Below are 20,792 nucleotides of genomic sequence, written 5' to 3' on the forward strand. Positions count from 1 at the left end.
AGCTCAGTGTGACTGGGTGAGGGGTTGTTGATCTGGGATCTGCAAATTTGCAGCTCTGGAATGGGTTTGATTAGTTTTGAAGATTTTTTTCTCAAGCTCAGGTTTACCATTATGTCCTAAACGAGGCTGAACTCAGGTTCTGAGGAATATCATACCATCCCGGTACAGGAGTCAGAACACATTCATGTCCAATAATTACTAAGAACACATTCAACTATTATTGAAAATGTTTTATTATAATTATTTTATAATAATTATATAATTATCTACAAAATGTACAGATAGGAAGTCAGGGATGTAGTTACAGAACATCAGCACTCAGGAGTGCCTTGTTTTTTTTCCAACACCTGGAAAAGAAGAGAGAAGGAAAACAGGTCATTAAATTACATTTAAAATTCTGAGTAATGTTTTACCTTAACCCGTGCAAAGCATCACTCATTGGTGAAATGTATGATGGTACTGTATGTATACTATACTATATATTATTATTATTGTTGTTGGTGGAGTTGTGTAAGTTTTATAACCGCTAAAAAAGAGAAGTATCTACTGATTGTGGATGTACATCTGAAAGTCTGGAAGCTCTAGAATGACATTAGACCAGGGGTCTCCAGCTCACTTTAGCTCCAGGGCCACATACAGCCCAGGTTGAACTTATTGGGCCACACCAGTAAAATCACAGCATAATGACCTATAAATAACGACAACTCCAAATTTTTCCCTTTGTTTTAGTGCAAAATAGTACATTCTGAAAATGTCTACACATCATTTCTTAAGAGAAATAAATGCAATTTCAACAATATTATGTCTGAGTTTATCATTTACACATGTGCATTACAACTTACAGATCACAGAGTATCTGCAAAGGCAAAGGACAAATTTAAAATAACAGTTATATGCTTCTTGAAAAATTGCAGTTGATGTCTTCTGTGTAATTTTTGTGCTTTGCAAAGTCATCCTGCAGGCCAGATTGGATCCTCTGGTGGGCCGGTTTTGGCCCGTGGGCCGTATGTTTGACACCCCTGCATTAGACCATGAATCAATATAGTCATAGCCTAATGTTGTTTCACAGTTACATGACATTAACAGGACAGATGATGAAATATGTATAGTACCAGGTGAAACTGTATGTCCCCAGAAGAACCACGGCAAATAGTCCTATTAATGCAGTAGCAGCAAGCGATGAAATCTTCAGAACATATGATGTACCTGGAATGAGGAAATTCTGTCTGTGAGTAAGTGAAGCTTTAACACCTGCTTGTTTTTACATTTCTAAACTTTTTAAAAATAACTTAATACTCTCTGTTGTCTAAATTCAAATGTATCTGTGGATAATACCTCTTTTAGCATTACAGTACAGGGTGGTACAGGGTGAATTACCTCTTACTTTAGCCCACAGGATACAACTACTTGTCAAGGCCTAGGAGAAAAAACATTTAGTTCAAGTTCACTTTCTGATGCGTTATTTTTTCATAGGCTAATATGCATTAGTTCCACCCACCGTCCTCCACTGACTGACAGCTCGTAGGATGATATAATAGTTGTTGCCACTCTGCAGTGGTGTGTTATAGACGCCTCCATAGAGGAGCCCATCCCCTACAGTAAAGTTCATGTCTGTCCCAACATGTTGGACATCGAACTGGGCAGTGATGTACTCTGATGGTGACTTTATCTTACTTGAGCCATCTAAGCTCACAGGAGAGGAGCAGTCAAACATCATAATCTCCTCCACAGGAAGCACAAACACCTGGTAAAAACTGCCACATGAAGAACAGAAAGGTCATGCTTGTCTTTAACCGTAACATTCAACATTTTAACTTCAGTATGTAATTACAATCCTAGTTTGTAATGTTACTGTAGATACAGAGACTTTTAGGAACAAGGCTCATGCTAAAATGAATCTCGTTTTAGATGCATCAAGGTCTCATTTATAAAACATCTTTTATTCAAACAAGATATTATAACTCCTCTGAAAATAGCATGGTTAGGTTTAGTCATGTAACCCACATTATTACGATACTTCAATTAGTTCTCTGCCTCACTAGAAAACATCACAGGAGAAATACTGTTCTTGTATTATTTTTCAACATTATCTCCTTTAACCTCAGTCACTTGGTCCAGGGATGTTCAAGCACCACTACCCTTCACTGTGAAAATGATAATCATGCAAGTGGGAGTTTGGCTTGGGAAACAGGTAGAAATCAGATGGTGCAGATTGGGTGAGTAAGGTGCATGAAGCAACAGTTTAGAGTTACATTTGGCTGCTTCTGCCACTTGTATTGTGTGGATGTATTTATCTTTGTAGTGAAGAGTTTCTGCACTGGGACTCTCATAATATCTCTCTGTGTATCTGTCGACAGACTGTTCTGTTTCTGTAGTATTCCTACAAAATCTGAATCTGCATTATTACTCATGCCACAGAGCATTACTGGACGTAAGAAGCTTTAATTGTACCATGCAGTGCACCGCTGTGGAAGCATCTGCATTCATTGTGTTTCCCCACTCATCTATTTAGGTTTTCTTTTAATTTATCTCCCATCTGTAGATTTATAATAAAGTTTTGTAAAATTTCGTCTTTTAATATGTGCGTACTGTATGTCAATGTCAAAATTCTTTTTAATCTTTAAGCCTATTTCACAGATTAGAAATGTTCCCCATATAAACATCCACATTCAGATCAGCCAGGTCGCAGTAACCATTGTCTGCCATGCACAAGTCATCAAGTCATGTCAGATGTCATGTGCCTGTCCATTGTAGTTGTTACCTTATTGGATCCAGAGTGCTGGGTGATCTACGTAGCCTCAGAGTTGGCAAAGGAGTCTCAAATTCTCTGTAGTAGATGACTGGTGCTAGAGGTACTGTTCAATCACATATTTATTATGTATTGCTAAGATGACTACAATAAATAAAATGTAATTATATCAGTCCTAAATATTTTCTGAAAGATACAATCAATAGGTTTCACAGTGAGGCAGTAAATCATTTGATCAAACCTGGTAAACTGGTGTTGGTGGTGATGCTGGCTGTGAATCTGGCCAACGTCGCAGTGATGGAGATGCTGTAGTTGGTTACTGGAAGCAGGTTGAGGCAGAGTTCCAGCTGGTCGTCCTTGGAGCTCAAAAACCGTTTCCTTTTGTCATGAAAGGATTTCTGGTAGTCTCTGGAGCCAGTGTAAGTCACCTGCAGTGAGTCAAGCAAACGTGTCAGTCTTGGCTGCAAAGTTCTGCCAACTACAGTGAAAGACAGCAGATGATGTCTTGTCTTACCCTATAAACTTCTGTATCCTCCTCATACTTCTCTGCTTTCCAACGCAGACAATTTTCATTAAAGATAAATAGGTGATTGATTGGAGGCTTGATTTCTGAAGAGATGTGTAAATAAAAAAAGTGATGGTATACCCAATGTTATTACAAACATGTTCAAAATGCAGACTAGTTGGTTATTTATAGCTGATCAGTTGCAAGTCCTGAAGGACATGCAGAAGCATCATACTATTTTGTGGAGTTTAATCCTATAAACTTGCAAAGGACACCACAACCGCTGTCCCCTCCACTTTTATTGGGTTTGCCTCTCCAAACTACAGCAATAAACAGGGACATATTTGGTACCTCAAGATTTGGGAAGACCTTGTCATTGCAAAAATAGCATCAATTTCCTTTTATTTCCTTTTATTTCTTATATATTTTGCACAACATCAGCCTAAACTCACCTGCTGTAAATTGAGTCTTGCAGCATTCTGTATTTACAAATGGAACATACATTTTTTTTATACTGAAAAATATATTTTCTATTATAGGAAGACCAAACATCCCTTTTTAAATTTTTTTTTTTACTGATTTTAAAGGCCTACTGCTTTATATTTGTATCACATCCAGGTTTTCCGACACTTTCACAAGAAAGTTTTGGGGAGTATCTCTCTGGCAGGAACTCATTCTAGTTAGAGTAGTTCAGACACCATTTTAATCTGTGTAACAGTGTATATATGGTAAATACAGTCATGGCCGAAAATATTGGCACCCCAGGAGTTTTTTCAGAAAATACACCATTTCTCCCAGAAATTGTTGCAATTACAAATGTTTTTGGCATACACATGTTTATTTCCTTTATTTGCATTGGAAAAACACAAAAAAGCAGAAGAAAAAAGCCGAAATTGACATAATTTTACACAAAACTCAAAAAATGGGCTGGACAAAATTGTTGGCACCCTTTTAAAACTGTGGGTAAATCATTTTATTTCAAGAATGTGATGCTTGTTTAAACTCACCTATGACAAGCAACAGGTGCTGATAATATAGAAATCACACCTGAAGGCAGTTAGAATGTATAAAAGTTAACCCAGCCTTTGTGTTGTGTGTCTATGTGTTTCACACCGAGCATGGAGAAGAGAAAGAAGAGCCAAGAAGTGTCTGAGGACTTCAAAAGTAAAATTGTGGAAAAATATGAACAGTCTCAAGGTTACAACACCATCTCCAGAGATCTTGAAGTTCCTTTGTCCACTGTGCGTAATATAGTCAAGAAGTTTATAACCCATGGAACTGTGGCTATTCTCCCTGAACGGGGACGGAAGGGAAAAATTGATGAAAGAATGCAACGCAGGATAGTTTGAATGGTGGATAAACATCCTCAGTCAACTTCCACACAAATTCAGGCTGTCCTGCAGACTCAGGGTGCAAAAGTGTCAGCTCAGACCATATGTCATCATCTGAATAAGAAGAAGTGCTATGGCAGGAGACTGAGGAGAACCTCACTGCTGGCAAAGAGACATAACAAAGCCAGACTGGAGTTTGCAAAAATGTACCTGAGTAAGCCTCAATCCTTCTGGGAGAATGTTTTGTGGACAGATGAGACTAAGGTAGAGCTTTTTGGAAAAGCACGTCATTTTGCTGTTTACAGAAAATGGAATGAGGCCTACAAAGAAAAGAAAACAGTACCTACAGTCAAACATGATGGAGGTTCAATGATGTTTTGTGGTTGTTTTACTGCCTCTGACACTGGGTGCCTTGACGGTGTGCAAGGAATCATGAAATCTGGAGACGATCAAATATTTTGGGCCGCAGTGTAGGGCCTAGTGTCAGAAAGCTGGGTCTGCGTCAGGTGTTCCAGCAGAACAATGACCCAAAACATACCTCAAATAGCACCAAGAAATGGTTGGAGACAAAGCGCTGGAGAGTTCTGAAGTGGCCAGCAATGAGTCCAGATCTAAATCCCATTGAACACCTATGGAGAGATCTCAAAATTGCTGTTGCAAGAAGGCACCCTTCAAATCTGAGAGACCTGGAGCAGTTTGCAAAATAAGAGCATTCCAAAATTCCATTTGAGAATTGAAAGAAGCTTGTTGATGGTTATAGGAAGCGGTTGGTTTCAGTTATTTCTTCCAAAGGGTGTGCAACCAAATATTGAATTGAGGGTGCCAACAATTTTGTCCGGCCCATTTTTTGAGTCTTGTGTAAAATTATGTCAATTTTGGCTTTTTTCTTCTGCTTTTTTGTGTTTTTCCAATGCACATGAAGGAAATAAACATGTGTATACCAAAAACATTTGTAATTGCAACAATTTCTGGGAGAAATGGTGTATTTTCTGAAAAAATTCCAGGGGTGCCAATATTTTCGGCCATGAATGTAATTCATTTACTGCAATTTGGTTGTCATTTATTGTTGTTGGCTCAATAGCGGCCTCTCTGGAGCTATACTGTGTAACTGGCGTCAGTGTCACACTGTCAGTTCCTGAGAGGCGTGCACGAGGTAGGCTGGGGAGCACAGCACGGCTCATAAATGGTTGTTTTCTTAATGTCCTTTTGTTTATGAGTGTATGTGCACTATGATCTATTCAGATGTTTGTTGGAGTGTGTTAACATATATTAAATGTTTTTGTTTGTTCAAACATGTATTTGGGGAGTTTGAGACACTCCGTGAGCTATCTATCTAGCGAGCATTAGCCTAATGAACATGCTGCTCCTGTTTCAGTGTGCTGTGCACAAGACGGCCGAGCCCACTGACCAGAGGTTTTCTTGTATTTACCAGTTACCAGAATAAATGGCCCAGAGAAAAATTCAGAAGGGTGAGACGTCTGTCTCACCCTTCTGAATTTTTTAAGCAAAAAATTATACAACGCAGAGTCCATGGGTTTTGAACCAGCCAGTGACAGTGTGACTGTGCATGGTTACATACAGTACTGTTCAAAAGTTTGAGGTCACCTCGATAATTTCATGTTTTCCATGAAAACTCACACTTTTATTTATGTGCTAACATAATTGCACAAGGGTTTTTCTAATCATCAGTTAGCCTTTCAACACCATTAGCTAACACAATGTACCATTAGAACACAGGAGTGATGGTTGCTGGAAATGTTCCTCTGTACCCCTATGTAGATATTCCATTAAAAATCATGGAAAAGTCATTTACCACATGAACAATATCTAGACTGTATTTCTGATCAATTTAATGTTATCTTCACTGAAAAAAATGGCTTACCTTTCAAAAATAAGGACATTTTTAAGAGACACCAAACTTTTGAACGATGGTGTATGTCATTTTAGGTATTTTTGCTCCAAAAACGGGGGTAGTTGAAAAGGTTAAACAAAATGACAGTGTTCAGATGTTCTCTCATGTCTGTCTGAGGAGTGTTCATACTGACCTATGCATGTTAGAGTAGCTTTCTGCCAGGCTCCAGAGCTGCCACACACAGACACGTAGTTGCCCCTCCAGCTGTGGTATCCCACCACACAGCGGTGGATCACCACACTTCTGTTATGCCACACCACCTCTGAGTTGGCAATAAGGGGAACTGGGCCACATTTAGCTGGAAAAATAGTAATACTTAATGAATGATTACATCAAAAATAGCACCATTCATCCCATATACAAAATGTACCATTTGTTTTCTGTGTTCACCCAAAGGAAACCAAACACCTAAAAATAACAGAGAAATGCATGAACAAATTAATGCACATATCACATTTGTGGATTCCCAGAGTACTGGTAATGGAATTTATGAGCAGAAATGTATCAGTAACATGCAAATACTCAAATATAATGAAGCTCCCACAGCTGAATAGATTGAGGTGCAAATATACTGTACATAGACTGTTCCTCTACCTTTGCACTTCACAGACACTTTCCCCCACTCTCCTGAGAGTGAACATGATGAAATATTATTTCCACTCTCCTGGTAAAATCCATCCATACATTCATACATCACAACACTGCCCGGGGTGCTGGAGCGGTCCCACAGAAGGTTAGTGTGTGGGAGGGTTAATGGGGGACCACAGCTTATTTCTGCACACAGACATGAATTAGTACAGATGTGGGCTATAAAGAAGTGCAGAAAGACACAAATGGCACCATCCAATCAATTCAATGATGGCAGAATTTTGCATATGAAGAAAAACATTAGCAAACTCTGACAAAATTTTTTGTTACATGTATTTTTGTCTCATGATATACATCTCTTTTCACCACAGTAGTAGTCTAACCTGAACATATTATTCCCTAAGCTGTGGTCTAAATGAACATAATCACTTTAAAAAAAAAAAAATTCAAATTCAAATGTTGCACCTTCACACCACAGATCAATATCCTCCCACAGTCCACTCTCTCCACATACTGAGTAGTTTTTTAGGCTCCTGGTGCGATATCCTTCCTCACATTGGTAAAACACCACACTAGCAACGTGTGACATGCCATCCCATAACATTTTAGCATGGGCTTTAAAAACAGGCTCCCCACAATTGATTTCTAGAACAGAGAGATAACAAGTCATTGTAGATCATTACAGCTGGATGTACTGTATGTTCTCAGCAATGTTAGGACAAATTAGACAAGGTTTAAACTGAGTAGGAATGTAACTCAATCTAGTTGTGTATAGATGAATGCTAATATCACCTTGACAGAGGAGAGAGGCTTCATGCCATTCTCCACTGGCAGTACAAACTGACACGTTCCCACCTCCAACATTAACATATCCAGGGTTACACTGATAAACAACCTGAGAGCCCACAGTGGAGAGTTTATCCCACAGCATCACTGAATGAGGGATGGGGAGAGGCTCACCACAGCCCACTTCTACAGAGATGGAAATTACATCATTTAACAGAGAAAAAACAAACAAACATTTATTTCTCAAGAGTATCAAGAGAAAGAACCACCGAACTACGTTTGGGATCAAGATGTTACCTTTGCATGAAATGTCTGCCTTTGTCCAGTAACCATTAACTGTGCACACTGACATATTGTTTCCCTCATTGTGATAAAATCCTGTTTTACAGTAATAAGTCATTGTGCTTCCAGGGGTGGAGCTGCCATTCCACACTTGGCCAGTGTGTGGCAGAATAGGAGGGTCTCCACATAGTATCTCTGGGACAGGAAATGATAAACAATAAATATAATACATTTCAGTTACATAAAAAAATAACAACTGTAACTCTCGGAATAAGTGTTACCAATTAGAAAAAAAATGTTAGAGATTTTACTTTTGAGTTGTCATAGCATGAAAAGCACAGGTGTAATCAAACAGCAGCAACCACGGCTGACGTTATTGTCACAATATCCATCTTTACATATCGTGTATGGGTGTGTATGACAACTTCAAAAAATACTGCACTCCATTAAGGTGAGCTAGATTCAGTGAACTGAACATTAATAGGACATTCTATGAAAATGAACCATCCTTATCAAAATCTGTTTTATTTTTGCTTTTTGGCAATAACAGGTTAAAATGTCTGAAAAGTCAAAATGTGTGAAAAAACATCTGTTGGTCATATACAGTTAAATCAGGTAAATGAAATAATTTTCCTAAAACTAGCAACACTGTAAGACATTAAAGAAAACACCAAAATAGTTTCCTATCTTTTCACATTTGAAAAGAAAACCGTTTCATTGTGTTAATTGTTTGAATTACCTTGGCACAACAGAGTTGGTGGTGTCCACAGACCGTTTTTATCACAGATGGACATATTATGCCCTCCGTTGTAATAAAAACCATCTTTACAGAAATACAGCACAGTGCTGCCAGGAGTGGAGTTACTGTTCCACACCTGCTCAGTGGATTCAATTAAAGGAGGACTTCCACACAAGATCTCTACAAAGGATAACATTCACCATCACAATGTAAGAGAAACACCAGGGTTCAGAATATTTCACTGCAGTTTACTTAAAATGACAAACAAGGAGACACTACATCTGTGTGCATGGTTATAATTAGTCCTAAAAAAAGATGAAAGTCTGTAAATCTGATCTGTAGATCTGATGAGACAGTGACTGTACCTTGACAGAGCACAGAGGATCTCTCCCACAGACCAGCTGCAGTGCAGATGGAGATATTTCCCTTTCCAACATTATGATATCCAGAGTTACACTGATAAACCACCTCAGTGCCCATCCTCGACCTCTTATTCCACAGCATGTGAGAGTGAGGGAGGGCAGGGGGGGAGCCACAGTCAACCTCTGAGAGCCAAAGCAGTGACACGGTGCATCAAAGTGTTTGGACTAGAAACCCTCCAGGAGCTCTGATGAGTTTCATCATCACTTTGCTCCTGAAACTTATAAAAACTCATTGTATGTTGAATAAACGTGAACAAGAATGCATCAGTGCATGATTTCAGTCCCCTTAAATGACTTTTAATAATAGAAAATATAAAAGTGATTATCAATATTTATTGAAAATAGCATTTTTGCACCAGGTATCTCTGCGTGTGTGTGTGTGTGTGTGTGTGTGTGTGTGTGTGTGTGTGTGTGTGTGTCCCTTTCTTTACATCGACAACTGTACATCCAATCTACTTCAAACTTTGCAGCTCTACTCCAGCAGACCTCAGTCAGTACAGTGATGAGTTTGAAGCAGCTAAGATGAATGGTGGCTGTTTCTGCGATGTTTTAGTTGTACTCAGTCTTTGGTTTTCTGTGGGGTGATCTTAAGTCACCCTGCCTACTAGATGATAGTACTAAGTACTTTATATATGTTCCCAAAGAGACTTCAACCAGCTGGTAAGTACTGACAATGGAACATGTGGGGTTCACTCAACATAAACTACAGTGACAGTGTGCATCCACTGCAACAGTGTGGCTCATCAATGTGTTTACTGACAACACTTGAACTTTGTGCCTCAGAAAAATACAATTTATGAGGGTAATGCTATCAGGAATGCTTGTTAGTGGGATACTTTAAAGCTGCATCAACTGATTTTTGGTCACTAGGGGGCAGCGCAACACTTGCCTATTGTTATGACAATTATGCCCACAAACAGTTGCGCATTTAAACATTCAGCAGACACAGAGCAGCATTAGCATTCATTCTAGTTACATGACAATTGTTTGTCCAATATTCTATTTTTGGTTTATATGTTCCTGTTATCATCACCAGTTAGTTGCTAACTTTGTATGTCATTGTGGCCTGGACACAGCATACAGTGGGTTTATCAGAGATCACAGCTTTTTTTTCTTTCTTTCTTTTTTTTTTTTTTGCTGTGAACAGCTGCATTGTGAAGATGAAAGACTCAAAAGACCAAGGTTTTAAGCTGACAGATCCAAAAATGTTCTGTAAAATGAAGAATCTGCTGATAATTCTCTAAGGATTCACACTATACACAGTGTTTTTTTATTCTTAATACAAAAAATATACAATAGTAGAGTTTTAAACATTTAGCATAATGTTAGGTACATCTAAACAAAGACTTTACTTACCTTCACAGACCAAAGTAGGTCCTCTCCACAGTCCATCAGCTCCACATACAGAGCTGTTGTCTCCTGTCCTCCACACAAAACCTTCATCACAGCCAAACATGACCACGCTGCTGTATGTGGTTCCTGTGACCGACAGTAGCACCGTGTCCTCCACTGAGACAGGCGGCCCACAGTCAACCACTGAGCGGGACAGGGGAAAACAAAACTCAGGTTATGATCCAAGTTTTCTCCCATTGACCAACTGCATATTCTCACATCTTTTGGGTTTGCAATACGGCCGACAAACACAATAGCAGTGTTTTGTCTTTCACAATAAAAATCCTTTAGAAGTGACATATTGTAATATACATTCAGCAGACATTACATAGTTCTACCTTTGCAGGAAGCTTTGTCTCTCATTGGGTGAAAAGGCTCAGCTCCATTGTGGATTTTGTATCCCACCATACAGCTGCAGTCAAAACTGCCCTCAATGTTCCTGCACTGACCTCCGTCTCCACACAGCCCTGTGATCCTGCACTCATCAATGTCTGCACACCAAAGGAGAATGAACATGTCATGTAAAGACAATAATGTCACCAACTTTATAAGGCTTGCTTTACAGGGAAAGATCCACTGTGTAATTTCAGCCTGTTGAAATTGCCTCCACCTCTGCATGGATTTATGGTAATTGATATTAACTGTTTACAATGGACAATAGAACATCACATCAGCACGTGTGACATTATTCGACACCCTCTGAACATAATGGCCTAAGTCATTTTTTTCAGGTTTTTCAGGAAACGTAAAAAACCACACCACACTTAACCTTGACCTAGACCGTTATACTACGGGGGTAGAATCGCATGATCTATTCAACTGAGGATGTAGGCGATTTTACCAGAGGTGGCCTGCATCATGAGGAGATGATTTAGGCAAAAACATAACTTTTGTCAAAAATGACTTAGGCCATTATTTTAGGAAGGTGACGTTGAAAACATCCTGAATTTTAGTCTACATTGTCCAAATCTTGTGTGTGGTCCTAAAAAGACCCAACTCACCCTGGCAGTGGGTTCCATCATTAGGGATGAAAACGGCCATGTTGTTAGAAGGGCTGTAGCCGGCCAAGCAGGTACAGTAGTAGCTGCCATATGTGTTGTGACAAGTGGTGTGTTGCCCACAGAGCTTGGCACCAATCAGACACTCATCTTTGTCTGGAACAAAAACATAAACATTTGAAATCATAAATGTACTTGTCTATCTCTAACAAGTCAGATTCCTACCGACTTTACTGATCCTCTGTTTTCTTCTTCTTCTTATTGTTATTATTATGTTAATGTTGCATCATTTTCAGGTTTACATTTTGGTTTTTCGTAATAATCTCTTGTCAGTTGTTGGATGAATTAACATGAAATTTGGTCCACAGTCATGGTTTATATATTGATTCCTGGCTTTCTGTTGGTTCAATAGTTTTGTTTCTGATTGGATGCATGTTAAAAATAAATTCCCATCAGTGTGTTGTGTAATTTGCTTAGTGTTACTCAACACGTCGGCCTGCTAACATGCTAAATTAGGATAGTATCATTGTGCTGAAACAGCTGTGCGCTGCTGCTGGAAACGCCCCGATAAAGACAGTGAGGAGAAATTAAACAGTGAAACTGCAGGTGGTGAAACCAAAATATTGAGCCTAAAGTCTCTAAAAAACTAAATGTAACATCAGAACTGGATGATAATTCTTTATGGGATTATCATTATTAGTGTTCCTTTTTTACATTACATATCTTTATTTGATGTGTTCATTGTTAACGTAAATATATTACCTTGAGCAACTTTGAGTAATATGATTCTTTGATATCTAGAATTTTAATGGATTAATTCCCCCTTAAAGTTTAACTTAACATTTAAACTCCTTTGCAGATCTCACTGCAAAATACTTTTCTGACTGGAGAAAAACACAACAGGTTGACAAGAAGAAACATATCTAATTTCACATGATAAATACACCCAAACATTTTTTTCCTACCTTGACAGAAGGTTCTTCCATTTCCAACAAAGCCGTACTTGCAGTTACAAACTTTGCCCGAGCCATCTGACTTGTTGTCACATGTGGCATTAGCGTGGCAGGTTGCACACACATCCAGCAGAGGTTGGCCCTCTGCTGGCACACCTGACAGGACAGACAGAACAGCCACAAGTCTGTTTTTTCCCTAATCGTCACTTATACATTAGGATGTTAAAAAGTTAAATTATATTAAGAAATCACCAAATCTGAATGATGGAGGGAAAAATGTTCTTACCTGCAAACACACAGAACAGAAAAACAACAATCATGGCTCTGGTTCTTTCATCCATCCTCCCTGAGAGTCTCTCTACTGTTGTCTTCACCAGAAACTCAACCTCCTCATCCCCATTGCTGTTTTTTTTTAGTTTTTGTACTTCCTTCTTGTGGACCATTATGGCACTGAGCTTGTTTGATAACCAGAGGACGTGATGAGTGGGTGTGTTGAGGAATAATTTCTTTTCTCAGTGGTCTTGCAGCTGGTGGTTTTGTGGCTTCATCTGTTACTATTCCCATAAGCTGATGATACGTTCAGTGCTCCTTCTGGTGAAATGCACAATCATGCTGTGGTGGCTGATAACAGCTATATTTGGCCCAACGAACCTGCTGGATTCGTCCTTACAAACATTGGGTCAGTCTGAAACACAGAACTGTGTGCGCATTAACTGTATCATTAGTATGATTGCTAAGGAAATTAGAGCTATATTCTTCATTTAGATGACCTACAAACTACATCAGTCAACCGAATATCAATAACTGGGATAACTTTTGTAGACCAAGCTTTAAGAAGTATTCCGGTGCAGTTTACCTTCTGTTCAGTGGTGCCTCAACTAATCCTGAAATACTAGCATCAAAATGTATAACTGCTGTTTTACGTGAATGAAGCCCATATCTTCTTTATGTATCCACATTGATGATAGCTAAGGCCAGAGGCTGTATGCTGTCAGGCTGTTGCCTGTCCCTCCCATTCTTGTGAACACTTTATCTCTTAAACCCATTGAGATTTGGCACAAACGTCAACTTGGACTCATGGATGGACTGATTAGATGTTGGTGTTCAAAGGTTAAAGGATCTCACAAAGCACATTTTTCACCATCAAACGTTAATACCTGAATTACGACAACATTTCACACAACTGTCTAAGAGCATAAAATGGTTAAGTCATGACAGTATATATCCAAAAGGTCAAAGGTCAACACAAGTTCTGTCTTATTGTTATTGCACAGCCTTGAGAAACAGTCACTTTGCATTTCACTACACATACTGTATGAGTATGTGACAAAATAAAACTCTTCAATCTTCATTCTCATAATGCATAATGTTCTGAATGTTCTGTAGAAGCATATTTCTGGTCATTATGCAGTGCCATACCTTGGGAACAGAATCCAAAACTTCTCAAATATTAGGTCCCTCTGTTAAATTCCTTTCTAATCTTCACTACATACATATATGACAGTCTGAACAGACAAGGATATAACCTGCAACTTCACTGGTTGGTGGAGGCAGACAACCACAAGGCAGTAACTCTAGTTTGTTGTACCACAGGGTCTGTAGTGGGTGTTGGGGGGTGTCAGTACGAGATAAGTTTGGTGAGCTCCTATCTCTCTGCCCAGCAGGGTCCTAACTGGGGTATTACTGTCACTCAAACCAGGAGCTGGTGTCTCAGAGCTGTGTCTGCTGGACTGGACTGATTAACTGTCTCCTAGAGAGGCCTGCCACCAAACCTCTCTGTCCAAACCCAACATCAGACTTACGTCTTTGTGTGAACCCACACCTGGAACTGGACACCATGGAGTCAGTGCAATTGTTTTAAACCAAAGTTAGCTAGAACCCAATGCTATTATTCTAGGTTTTAACTTCTTAATTGCTGTAATATTTATGCATTGTGGTATTTATTGTATTTTGTCACATGATGTCTATTGCCAAACATGTCTATCAGTCATTTCTTCTATTACAGTAGCTCATCACAAAACCTCTAGCTCAGTTGGAAACAATTGTGTAAGAAAACTGACCACTAAGAATAAATGATTACAGAGTTTGAGATCAAAAAGGCAGTTTTTTGAGGAAGCTGTCAAAAATGTGTTTAGAAACATAAATTTTGCTGAGAGAATTTATTAAAGCATTCACAAACGTTTTTTGTTAAATTAGTAATTAAAAAACACATAGCATGTTTAAAGGCTAAATAAAGGCAAACTTTGACAAACTGACATCATGTGACCTTCAAAGTAAAAAGTGTCCAATTGTGTACCTGAATGACTACAATTTGATGCCACTCAACATATAACCTGATATATATAAATGACCCAGTGATTACAAAACATGAAAAAAACTATTTATGCCATACACCAAATGTAGTCAAAACTTCAGTGCTCTGCCTGAATTAAATCATTAAATACACTTTTAAGTATTTGACATTTTAGAAATGTGAATTTAAACCTCTTTAAAACTCTACATTACATTACTACTTTATAATTATATACCGTATCTCATCTTGTTTGCAAGTTTTGGGTTTTTTCATTTCACTGTATTAGAACTGACATTCTAATTATTTTATCAGAGTCATCTTCCCTGACAGGAATAACGTCTTTTTTCTGTTGACAAATCTCTTTGGTGTGCACTTTTCTTTCTTCGCTCTTTGCTTTTCTCATTTGACTTAATGTCAAAAAAGACAAACTAGTCTCAAGCCACAATCATCATGTGAGAGGCAGCAGCAGGCATTTCCTGCTGGTTGCTGTTGGACGTGTAATGATGTCACTCCATCATGCACATGTGAATTGTGGTGGATGGAAAAGTTAGTCCTGCTTTTACCAGTAGATATGTGGCCTCACACACAGCATCTATCCATTATCTATACACCGCCTAATCCTCTGTAGGGTCATGGGGGGCTGGAGTCTATCCCAGCTGACTTAGGGTGAAGGCAGGGGACACCTGGACAGGTCACCAGTCTATCACAGGGCTACACAGAGAGACAAACAATCACATTCACGTTCACACCTACAGACAATTTAGAATCACCAATTAACCTCAGCATGTCTTTGGACTGTGGGAGGAAGCTGGAGTACCTGGAGAAAACCCTTGCTGCACAGGGAGAACATGGAAATTCCACTAGCAAAACTGTATCTTCTCGCTGTGAGGTGACAGTGCTAACCACCAATCCCACCTGCAGTCTCTCACACACCCTGGGGTGATACATTTACACACATACTGTATTTCTCACCGAAATACGTTGTTTGTATCTTTTAGGTCTTGTCGGGTTTTCCTGGAATGGAGTGGTTAGCACCTACTAAAGCTATCCAAGGACAACCGGTGAACCGACGACACTGTCATGGGCTCCTAAGGCTCAGTAATGCACATGTGGACCCTACAGAAGCAGTGTGATGCTCTAGATAAAGTTCTATTGGAAAACCTCAGGTTCTGCATTTATGTGGATCTTATTTTGACACGGGTCGCTAACCTAAACATTGTTGCAAACCACGTACATCCCCTCTTTAAAAAGGTTTCTTTGATGGCTGGGACCTCTTTCAGCAGAACACTCCCTGCCACACTACAAACATTAAGGAATTGTTTGAGTCAAATAGTAAACAGTTCAAGGTGTTTACTTTGCCTCATAATTCCCTAAGTCTTAGTCTGATCAGTCATCTGTGGGATGTGCTGGAAAAACAACTCTGATCCATGAAGGCTCCACCTCACAACTTTCAGGACTTATAGGGTGCCTGATACCACAGAACACCTTCAGAGGTGTATTGTGTAGGTTTTAATGTTGTGGTGGAAGTTATTTCACATCTTGTGGCTAAACAAAGTGAAAAATCTCACTAGACACAAGGTTTTAATTAGAATTTTTCCTTTATTTGTTGTAAGCACCTGATCTTTCAAGACTTTCAGTGTAGTTGTCACAAAGTCTGTCATTCAGATTAATTATTACAGGAACATGTGATTTTTTAGTATCAAAATGTTATAATAGACTTGAGAAGTATGTCTATTAAGTTCGAGTGATTAGCTAAATGCCCTTCTGTAAATATAAATCAAACAGAAAACACAACACCTCTCAGCATACATACCATACAGTTCAGATTCAGAATGAATAAGTAGTTTTAAAGATTTTCAGCCTCTAGGCTGGAGAAAATCATCCCATCAATAATTCACAGCGATCAAACAGGATTTATAAATGGCCGACACTCCACCAACAACATCAGAAGACTTCTAAATCTAATCTCTTTGACGCAACGCCACAACAAAGAAGCTATTGTTATGTCACTAGACGCAGAAAAAGCCTTTGACAAAGTTAATTGGTCCTTTCTCTTTGCTGTGCTCCACAAATTTGGCTTCGGAGAATCATTTATCCAGTGGGTATCAGCTCTGTACAACTCACCCAAGGCTACAGTCACCACTAATGGGATCACTTCACAAAGCTTCAGTCTGCAAAGGGGAACGAGACAGGGATGCCCACTCTCTCCCTTATTGTTTGCGATCTTTATCGAACCATTAGCAACAGCTGTACGTCAGAACACCGATATCAAAGGTATCTGTGCTCTGGAGTCTGAACATAAAATTAACCTATACGCAGATGACATTTTACTTTATCTACAAGAACCCAAAACTTCAGTAAAGGAAGTATTTAACCTCATCACAACCTTCTCGCGTCTTTCAGACTACTCCGTCAACTGGTCAAAATCAATTATATTACCTTTAACAGAAAATTCGTGGAAGCCCGCAGCCCAAAACTCGCATTATTCTTTTCCTACTGGCAACATCAGATATCTGGGCATAAATATTTCCTCCAAACTCTCAGAATTAGTTCACCTGAACTTCACTCCACTTTTGGACAAAGTCTGTGATGATCTGAGGCGTTGGAACAACCTCCCCATCTCCCTTTTGGGACGAATAGCTACAGTCAAAATGAAAATATTACCTAAAATCAACTATCTTTTCTCCATGATTCCATTTAAACCCACATCAAAGTGGTTCCAATCATTAGACTCCGCTATTGGTAAATTCTACTCAAAGAATAAAAAGGCTAAAATCAGTTTGACTACCCTCCAGAAGAATAAATCCGAAGGGGGACTGGAGGCTCCCAACTTCATGTATTATTATTTATCCAACCAAATACAATATCTCACCAAATGGATACATCCTCATGAAGAATATAACTCCTGGCTGGAACTAGAACAGTTAGATTGTAACCAGATCAAAATCTCTGACCTTCCCTTTATCACTTCTGCCCTTAAACATCACTCCTGCTTCAAGAACCCTATGATCGCTTCCACCTTGTCTGCTTGGTGGAAAGCACTGGAAACCACAGGCTCCCAATTACAACCCAGTATACTCTCCCCAATCTGGCACAACCCTGATTTTGCAAACAACAAAATAGCTCTTTATTTCAGCACATGGGCAGAGAGAGGAGTCACTCACCTCCATCACCTTCTGGATGATAACACATTTAGGACATATATAAACTTATTCCAAACATTTGAAATAAGAAATGGAAATTTTCTTCAGTACCTACAGGTAAAGAAGACTATTACAAGTAGAATTCCATCGCTTCAGACTACTTTACAGCCAACGGATTTACAGCCACCTGAATTTGTCGACTACATTGTGAAACTCTCTCCAAGAAATAAGAAGAATCTCTCAAAAATTTATGGTTTACTCTCAAAGACACACTCTATACACCTACCAACTCAAAAATGGGAAAAAGACGTATCCAAATCTTTTGACTCTGATTTTTGGACCCAAATCTGTGAAAACACATTTAAAATGACTAAAAACACCAACTTACAATTGATCCAATTTAAGGTGCTTCACAGAACGCATATAACGCAATATAAACTGTATAAAATGGGCTTCTCACGCTCAGACACATGTACGCAATGCACCCAAAACATGACTGACACTTACTTTCACGCTCTGTGGCTTTGTACACCCGTCTATCAATTCTGGGTAACAATCACGCAGAAACTCTCCAATATTTTGGACTGCGGGATTCCACATTCCCCGAACGTTTGCCTAATTGGTGATCTAACGCAAACAGCCCTTCCAGACATTCATATCCAACCCACACTTGCAGCTATCGCCATTGCCAAAAAGACAATTTTAGTTAACTGGAAAGATAAGAAAGCCCTCAACATCACCCATTGGCTGAACCTCCTCACAGAACACATTTCACTAGAGAGAATATCTGCTATCAGAAAAAACCATTTGGACTCCTTCAAAGAAAAATGGTCTCCATTTATTAAATCAATAAATATTAATCTATAGCCTCCGCTTGTATGTGGGCGTATGCCATTTCCCTCATAAAATTGTAATTATTATTCTGTCTGTGTGTATGGTCTGACTTCTCTCTGCTTTATTTCAGCTTATTAACCCTCTACCTTTTTAAGTAGGATGGCACCATGGACTTCAAGGCTGTGTGCATACACTGGTGGTGTCCCTTCCCTATTGCTCTTGGGGTTGCTCTCTGGCTCTGCGGGGCCTGCGTGGCTCGGGCCCCTCTGCCTGGGGGTGGGTGTCCCCGGTGTCTCTCCCTTTGAGCCCTGGGTCTGCTGGGTCTGTGCGCTCTCCTGGGGCCTTGGGGGGTGGCGGCGGCTGGTCCTCTTCTGGGGCGCCCTGGCTGGCCCTGGGGTTTGGGGTGGGTCGGCCCTCCGGTCGCTCCCCTGTCCTTTCCTGCTCTGCTTCCCTCCTCCTCCCTCCTCTCCTGCCTGGCCGCTCGTCCTCGCCCCTCTCCCTCCCCTGGGGGGGCTGGGGGCCCTCCGCTGCCTGGGGGTCTGGCATGGGGGCCGGGTGGTCTCTCTGGGGGGGGTGGCTCTGGCTCATCCGGGCACAGGCCTTGGTACTTGCCTGTGTGCCGCCACTGGAGATAAATTTCTGCTGGCTGGGGGCTTCTGTCCGGGCCCGGTGCTGTCCTGGGGAGTAGTGGGGTGGGGTGGGGTCTCGGTGGTGCTGCGGAGTGGGGCGCCCTGCATCCTGGACGTGCCGGCTCCGGGGTGGGCGTGGGGGCTCATGGCCCTTGCTTCCTAGTGGTGCGGCCTGGTCCTCCCTCCGGGGCGGGGTGCTGCATGCGGCTGGCCCGTGGTGGGGCTGTGGCGCCTACCGGGGCGCTGCTCTAGCGCTGCGACTTCTGGGGGTTTCGGTGCTGGCCGGGCCGGTCGGGTTCGTGTGGGCTCACCTTGGCCTCTTGCCTCTGGGCTCTGGGGGCCCTCTGCATCAGTACCGGTGGTCTTACTACCTGTCTCCCCCGCTGCTCTCTCCTCATGGGCCGGATCCACACCAGACTGCCTCTTACTGTGCACTTCACACACTCTACACGTCACTGTATATAGTTAGTCTTAGGCACATATAGGGACACAACAGTTAGGGCCCCGAGAGCAGGTGGGGGCAGGAATGATGGGCTCTGTGGTGGGGCGGATGGCAGGGCTCTACGGCCTTGTCTCTTCCCCATCACCCTCTTGCTTGCCTCCCCTGCTCTCTAATTTCTTTTTAATGCACCACATACACTCACACCTTAGGGGTAGGTCTGGGACGGCTCGGGGAACTTGGGCCAGGGTAGGCTGCAGAGTAGCCATCCTCTGTGGTCCTCTGGCCCGCCCCCTGGACGCCTCGCCCAGCCTCCCCACTTTTAATGCACCACATGACACTCAGGGTTACACTATCACGGTGCAGGGATAATGTCTCCAGTCTGGGATCGGGAGACATATTAACAGGGAGTAATGGGGGGATCTCACTAATATGGCCTCACTGGTGGGACCCGGCCCCCTTATAGCTATGGTGTGGCGGGGGTGGCCCATCCCCCGGGGGGCGGGGGCGGGGGGGCCCCCGGGCCCGGGGGGCGGTGGCCGGGGGGGGTTCTCCTGCGTGCCCGACGGGTCCGGGCAGGTGCGATGGCTCTTGGTGGGCTGCGGGGGCTGGATTGGCCGTCCTGGTGGGCGCTGTGGCTGTACTGCGGGCCGGTGGCATGTGGTGACTCTGTCCTGGTGGGTTGTCAGGGCGCATTGCGGGGAGTGGGGGCCCTGGGTGTACTGCGCTCACCTGGGGCCTGGTGCGGGGGGTATGCGGGGGTGCCTCCCTGTCGGCGTCGCCGGGGCCCCACCACA

The 20,792-nt window shown here is 41.3% G+C and overlaps 1 protein-coding gene across 1 annotated transcript; it reads right to left on the bottom strand.

The window, feature by feature from the left end:
* Nucleotides 1-215: 215 nt before the first annotated feature.
* Nucleotides 216-14,374, bottom strand: susd1 (sushi domain containing 1). The gene is made up of 19 exons (XM_055011775.1): nt 12,944-14,374; nt 12,670-12,813; nt 11,708-11,860; nt 11,045-11,197; nt 10,671-10,850; nt 9,258-9,437; nt 8,893-9,072; nt 8,169-8,348; nt 7,878-8,057; nt 7,551-7,730; nt 7,092-7,271; nt 6,631-6,795; nt 3,264-3,358; nt 2,991-3,177; nt 2,762-2,855; nt 1,499-1,754; nt 1,378-1,417; nt 1,113-1,206; nt 216-347 (listed from the first exon to the last, which is right to left on the bottom strand). Exons 1-19 carry the CDS (start codon nt 13,098-13,100, stop codon nt 302-304), a joined length of 2,844 nt encoding a protein of 947 aa, XP_054867750.1. The 5' UTR covers nt 13,101-14,374; the 3' UTR covers nt 216-301.
* Nucleotides 14,375-20,792: the final 6,418 nt, after the last annotated feature.

Source organism: Amphiprion ocellaris, chromosome 6, assembly GCF_022539595.1.
Source record: "Amphiprion ocellaris isolate individual 3 ecotype Okinawa chromosome 6, ASM2253959v1, whole genome shotgun sequence".
Classification (NCBI taxonomy): Eukaryota; Metazoa; Chordata; class Actinopteri; family Pomacentridae; genus Amphiprion; species Amphiprion ocellaris.

What these genes read in the sequence shown, in the direction of transcription:
- susd1 (XM_055011775.1), bottom strand. Translation starts at nt 13,100, where the DNA reads ATGGTCCACAAGAAGGAAGTACAAAAACTAAAAAAAAACAGCAATGGG. An exon ending in AGTGTCTGTGAAGTGCAAAG is followed by an intron (nt 6,796 to 7,091) that starts GTAGAGGAACAG and finishes CTATTTTTCCAG; the next exon opens with CTAAATGTGGCCCAGTTCCC. An exon ending in AGCACTCTGGATCCAATAAG is followed by an intron (nt 1,755 to 2,761) that starts GTAACAACTACA and finishes TTCATGTGGCAG; the next exon opens with TTTTTACCAGGTGTTTGTGC.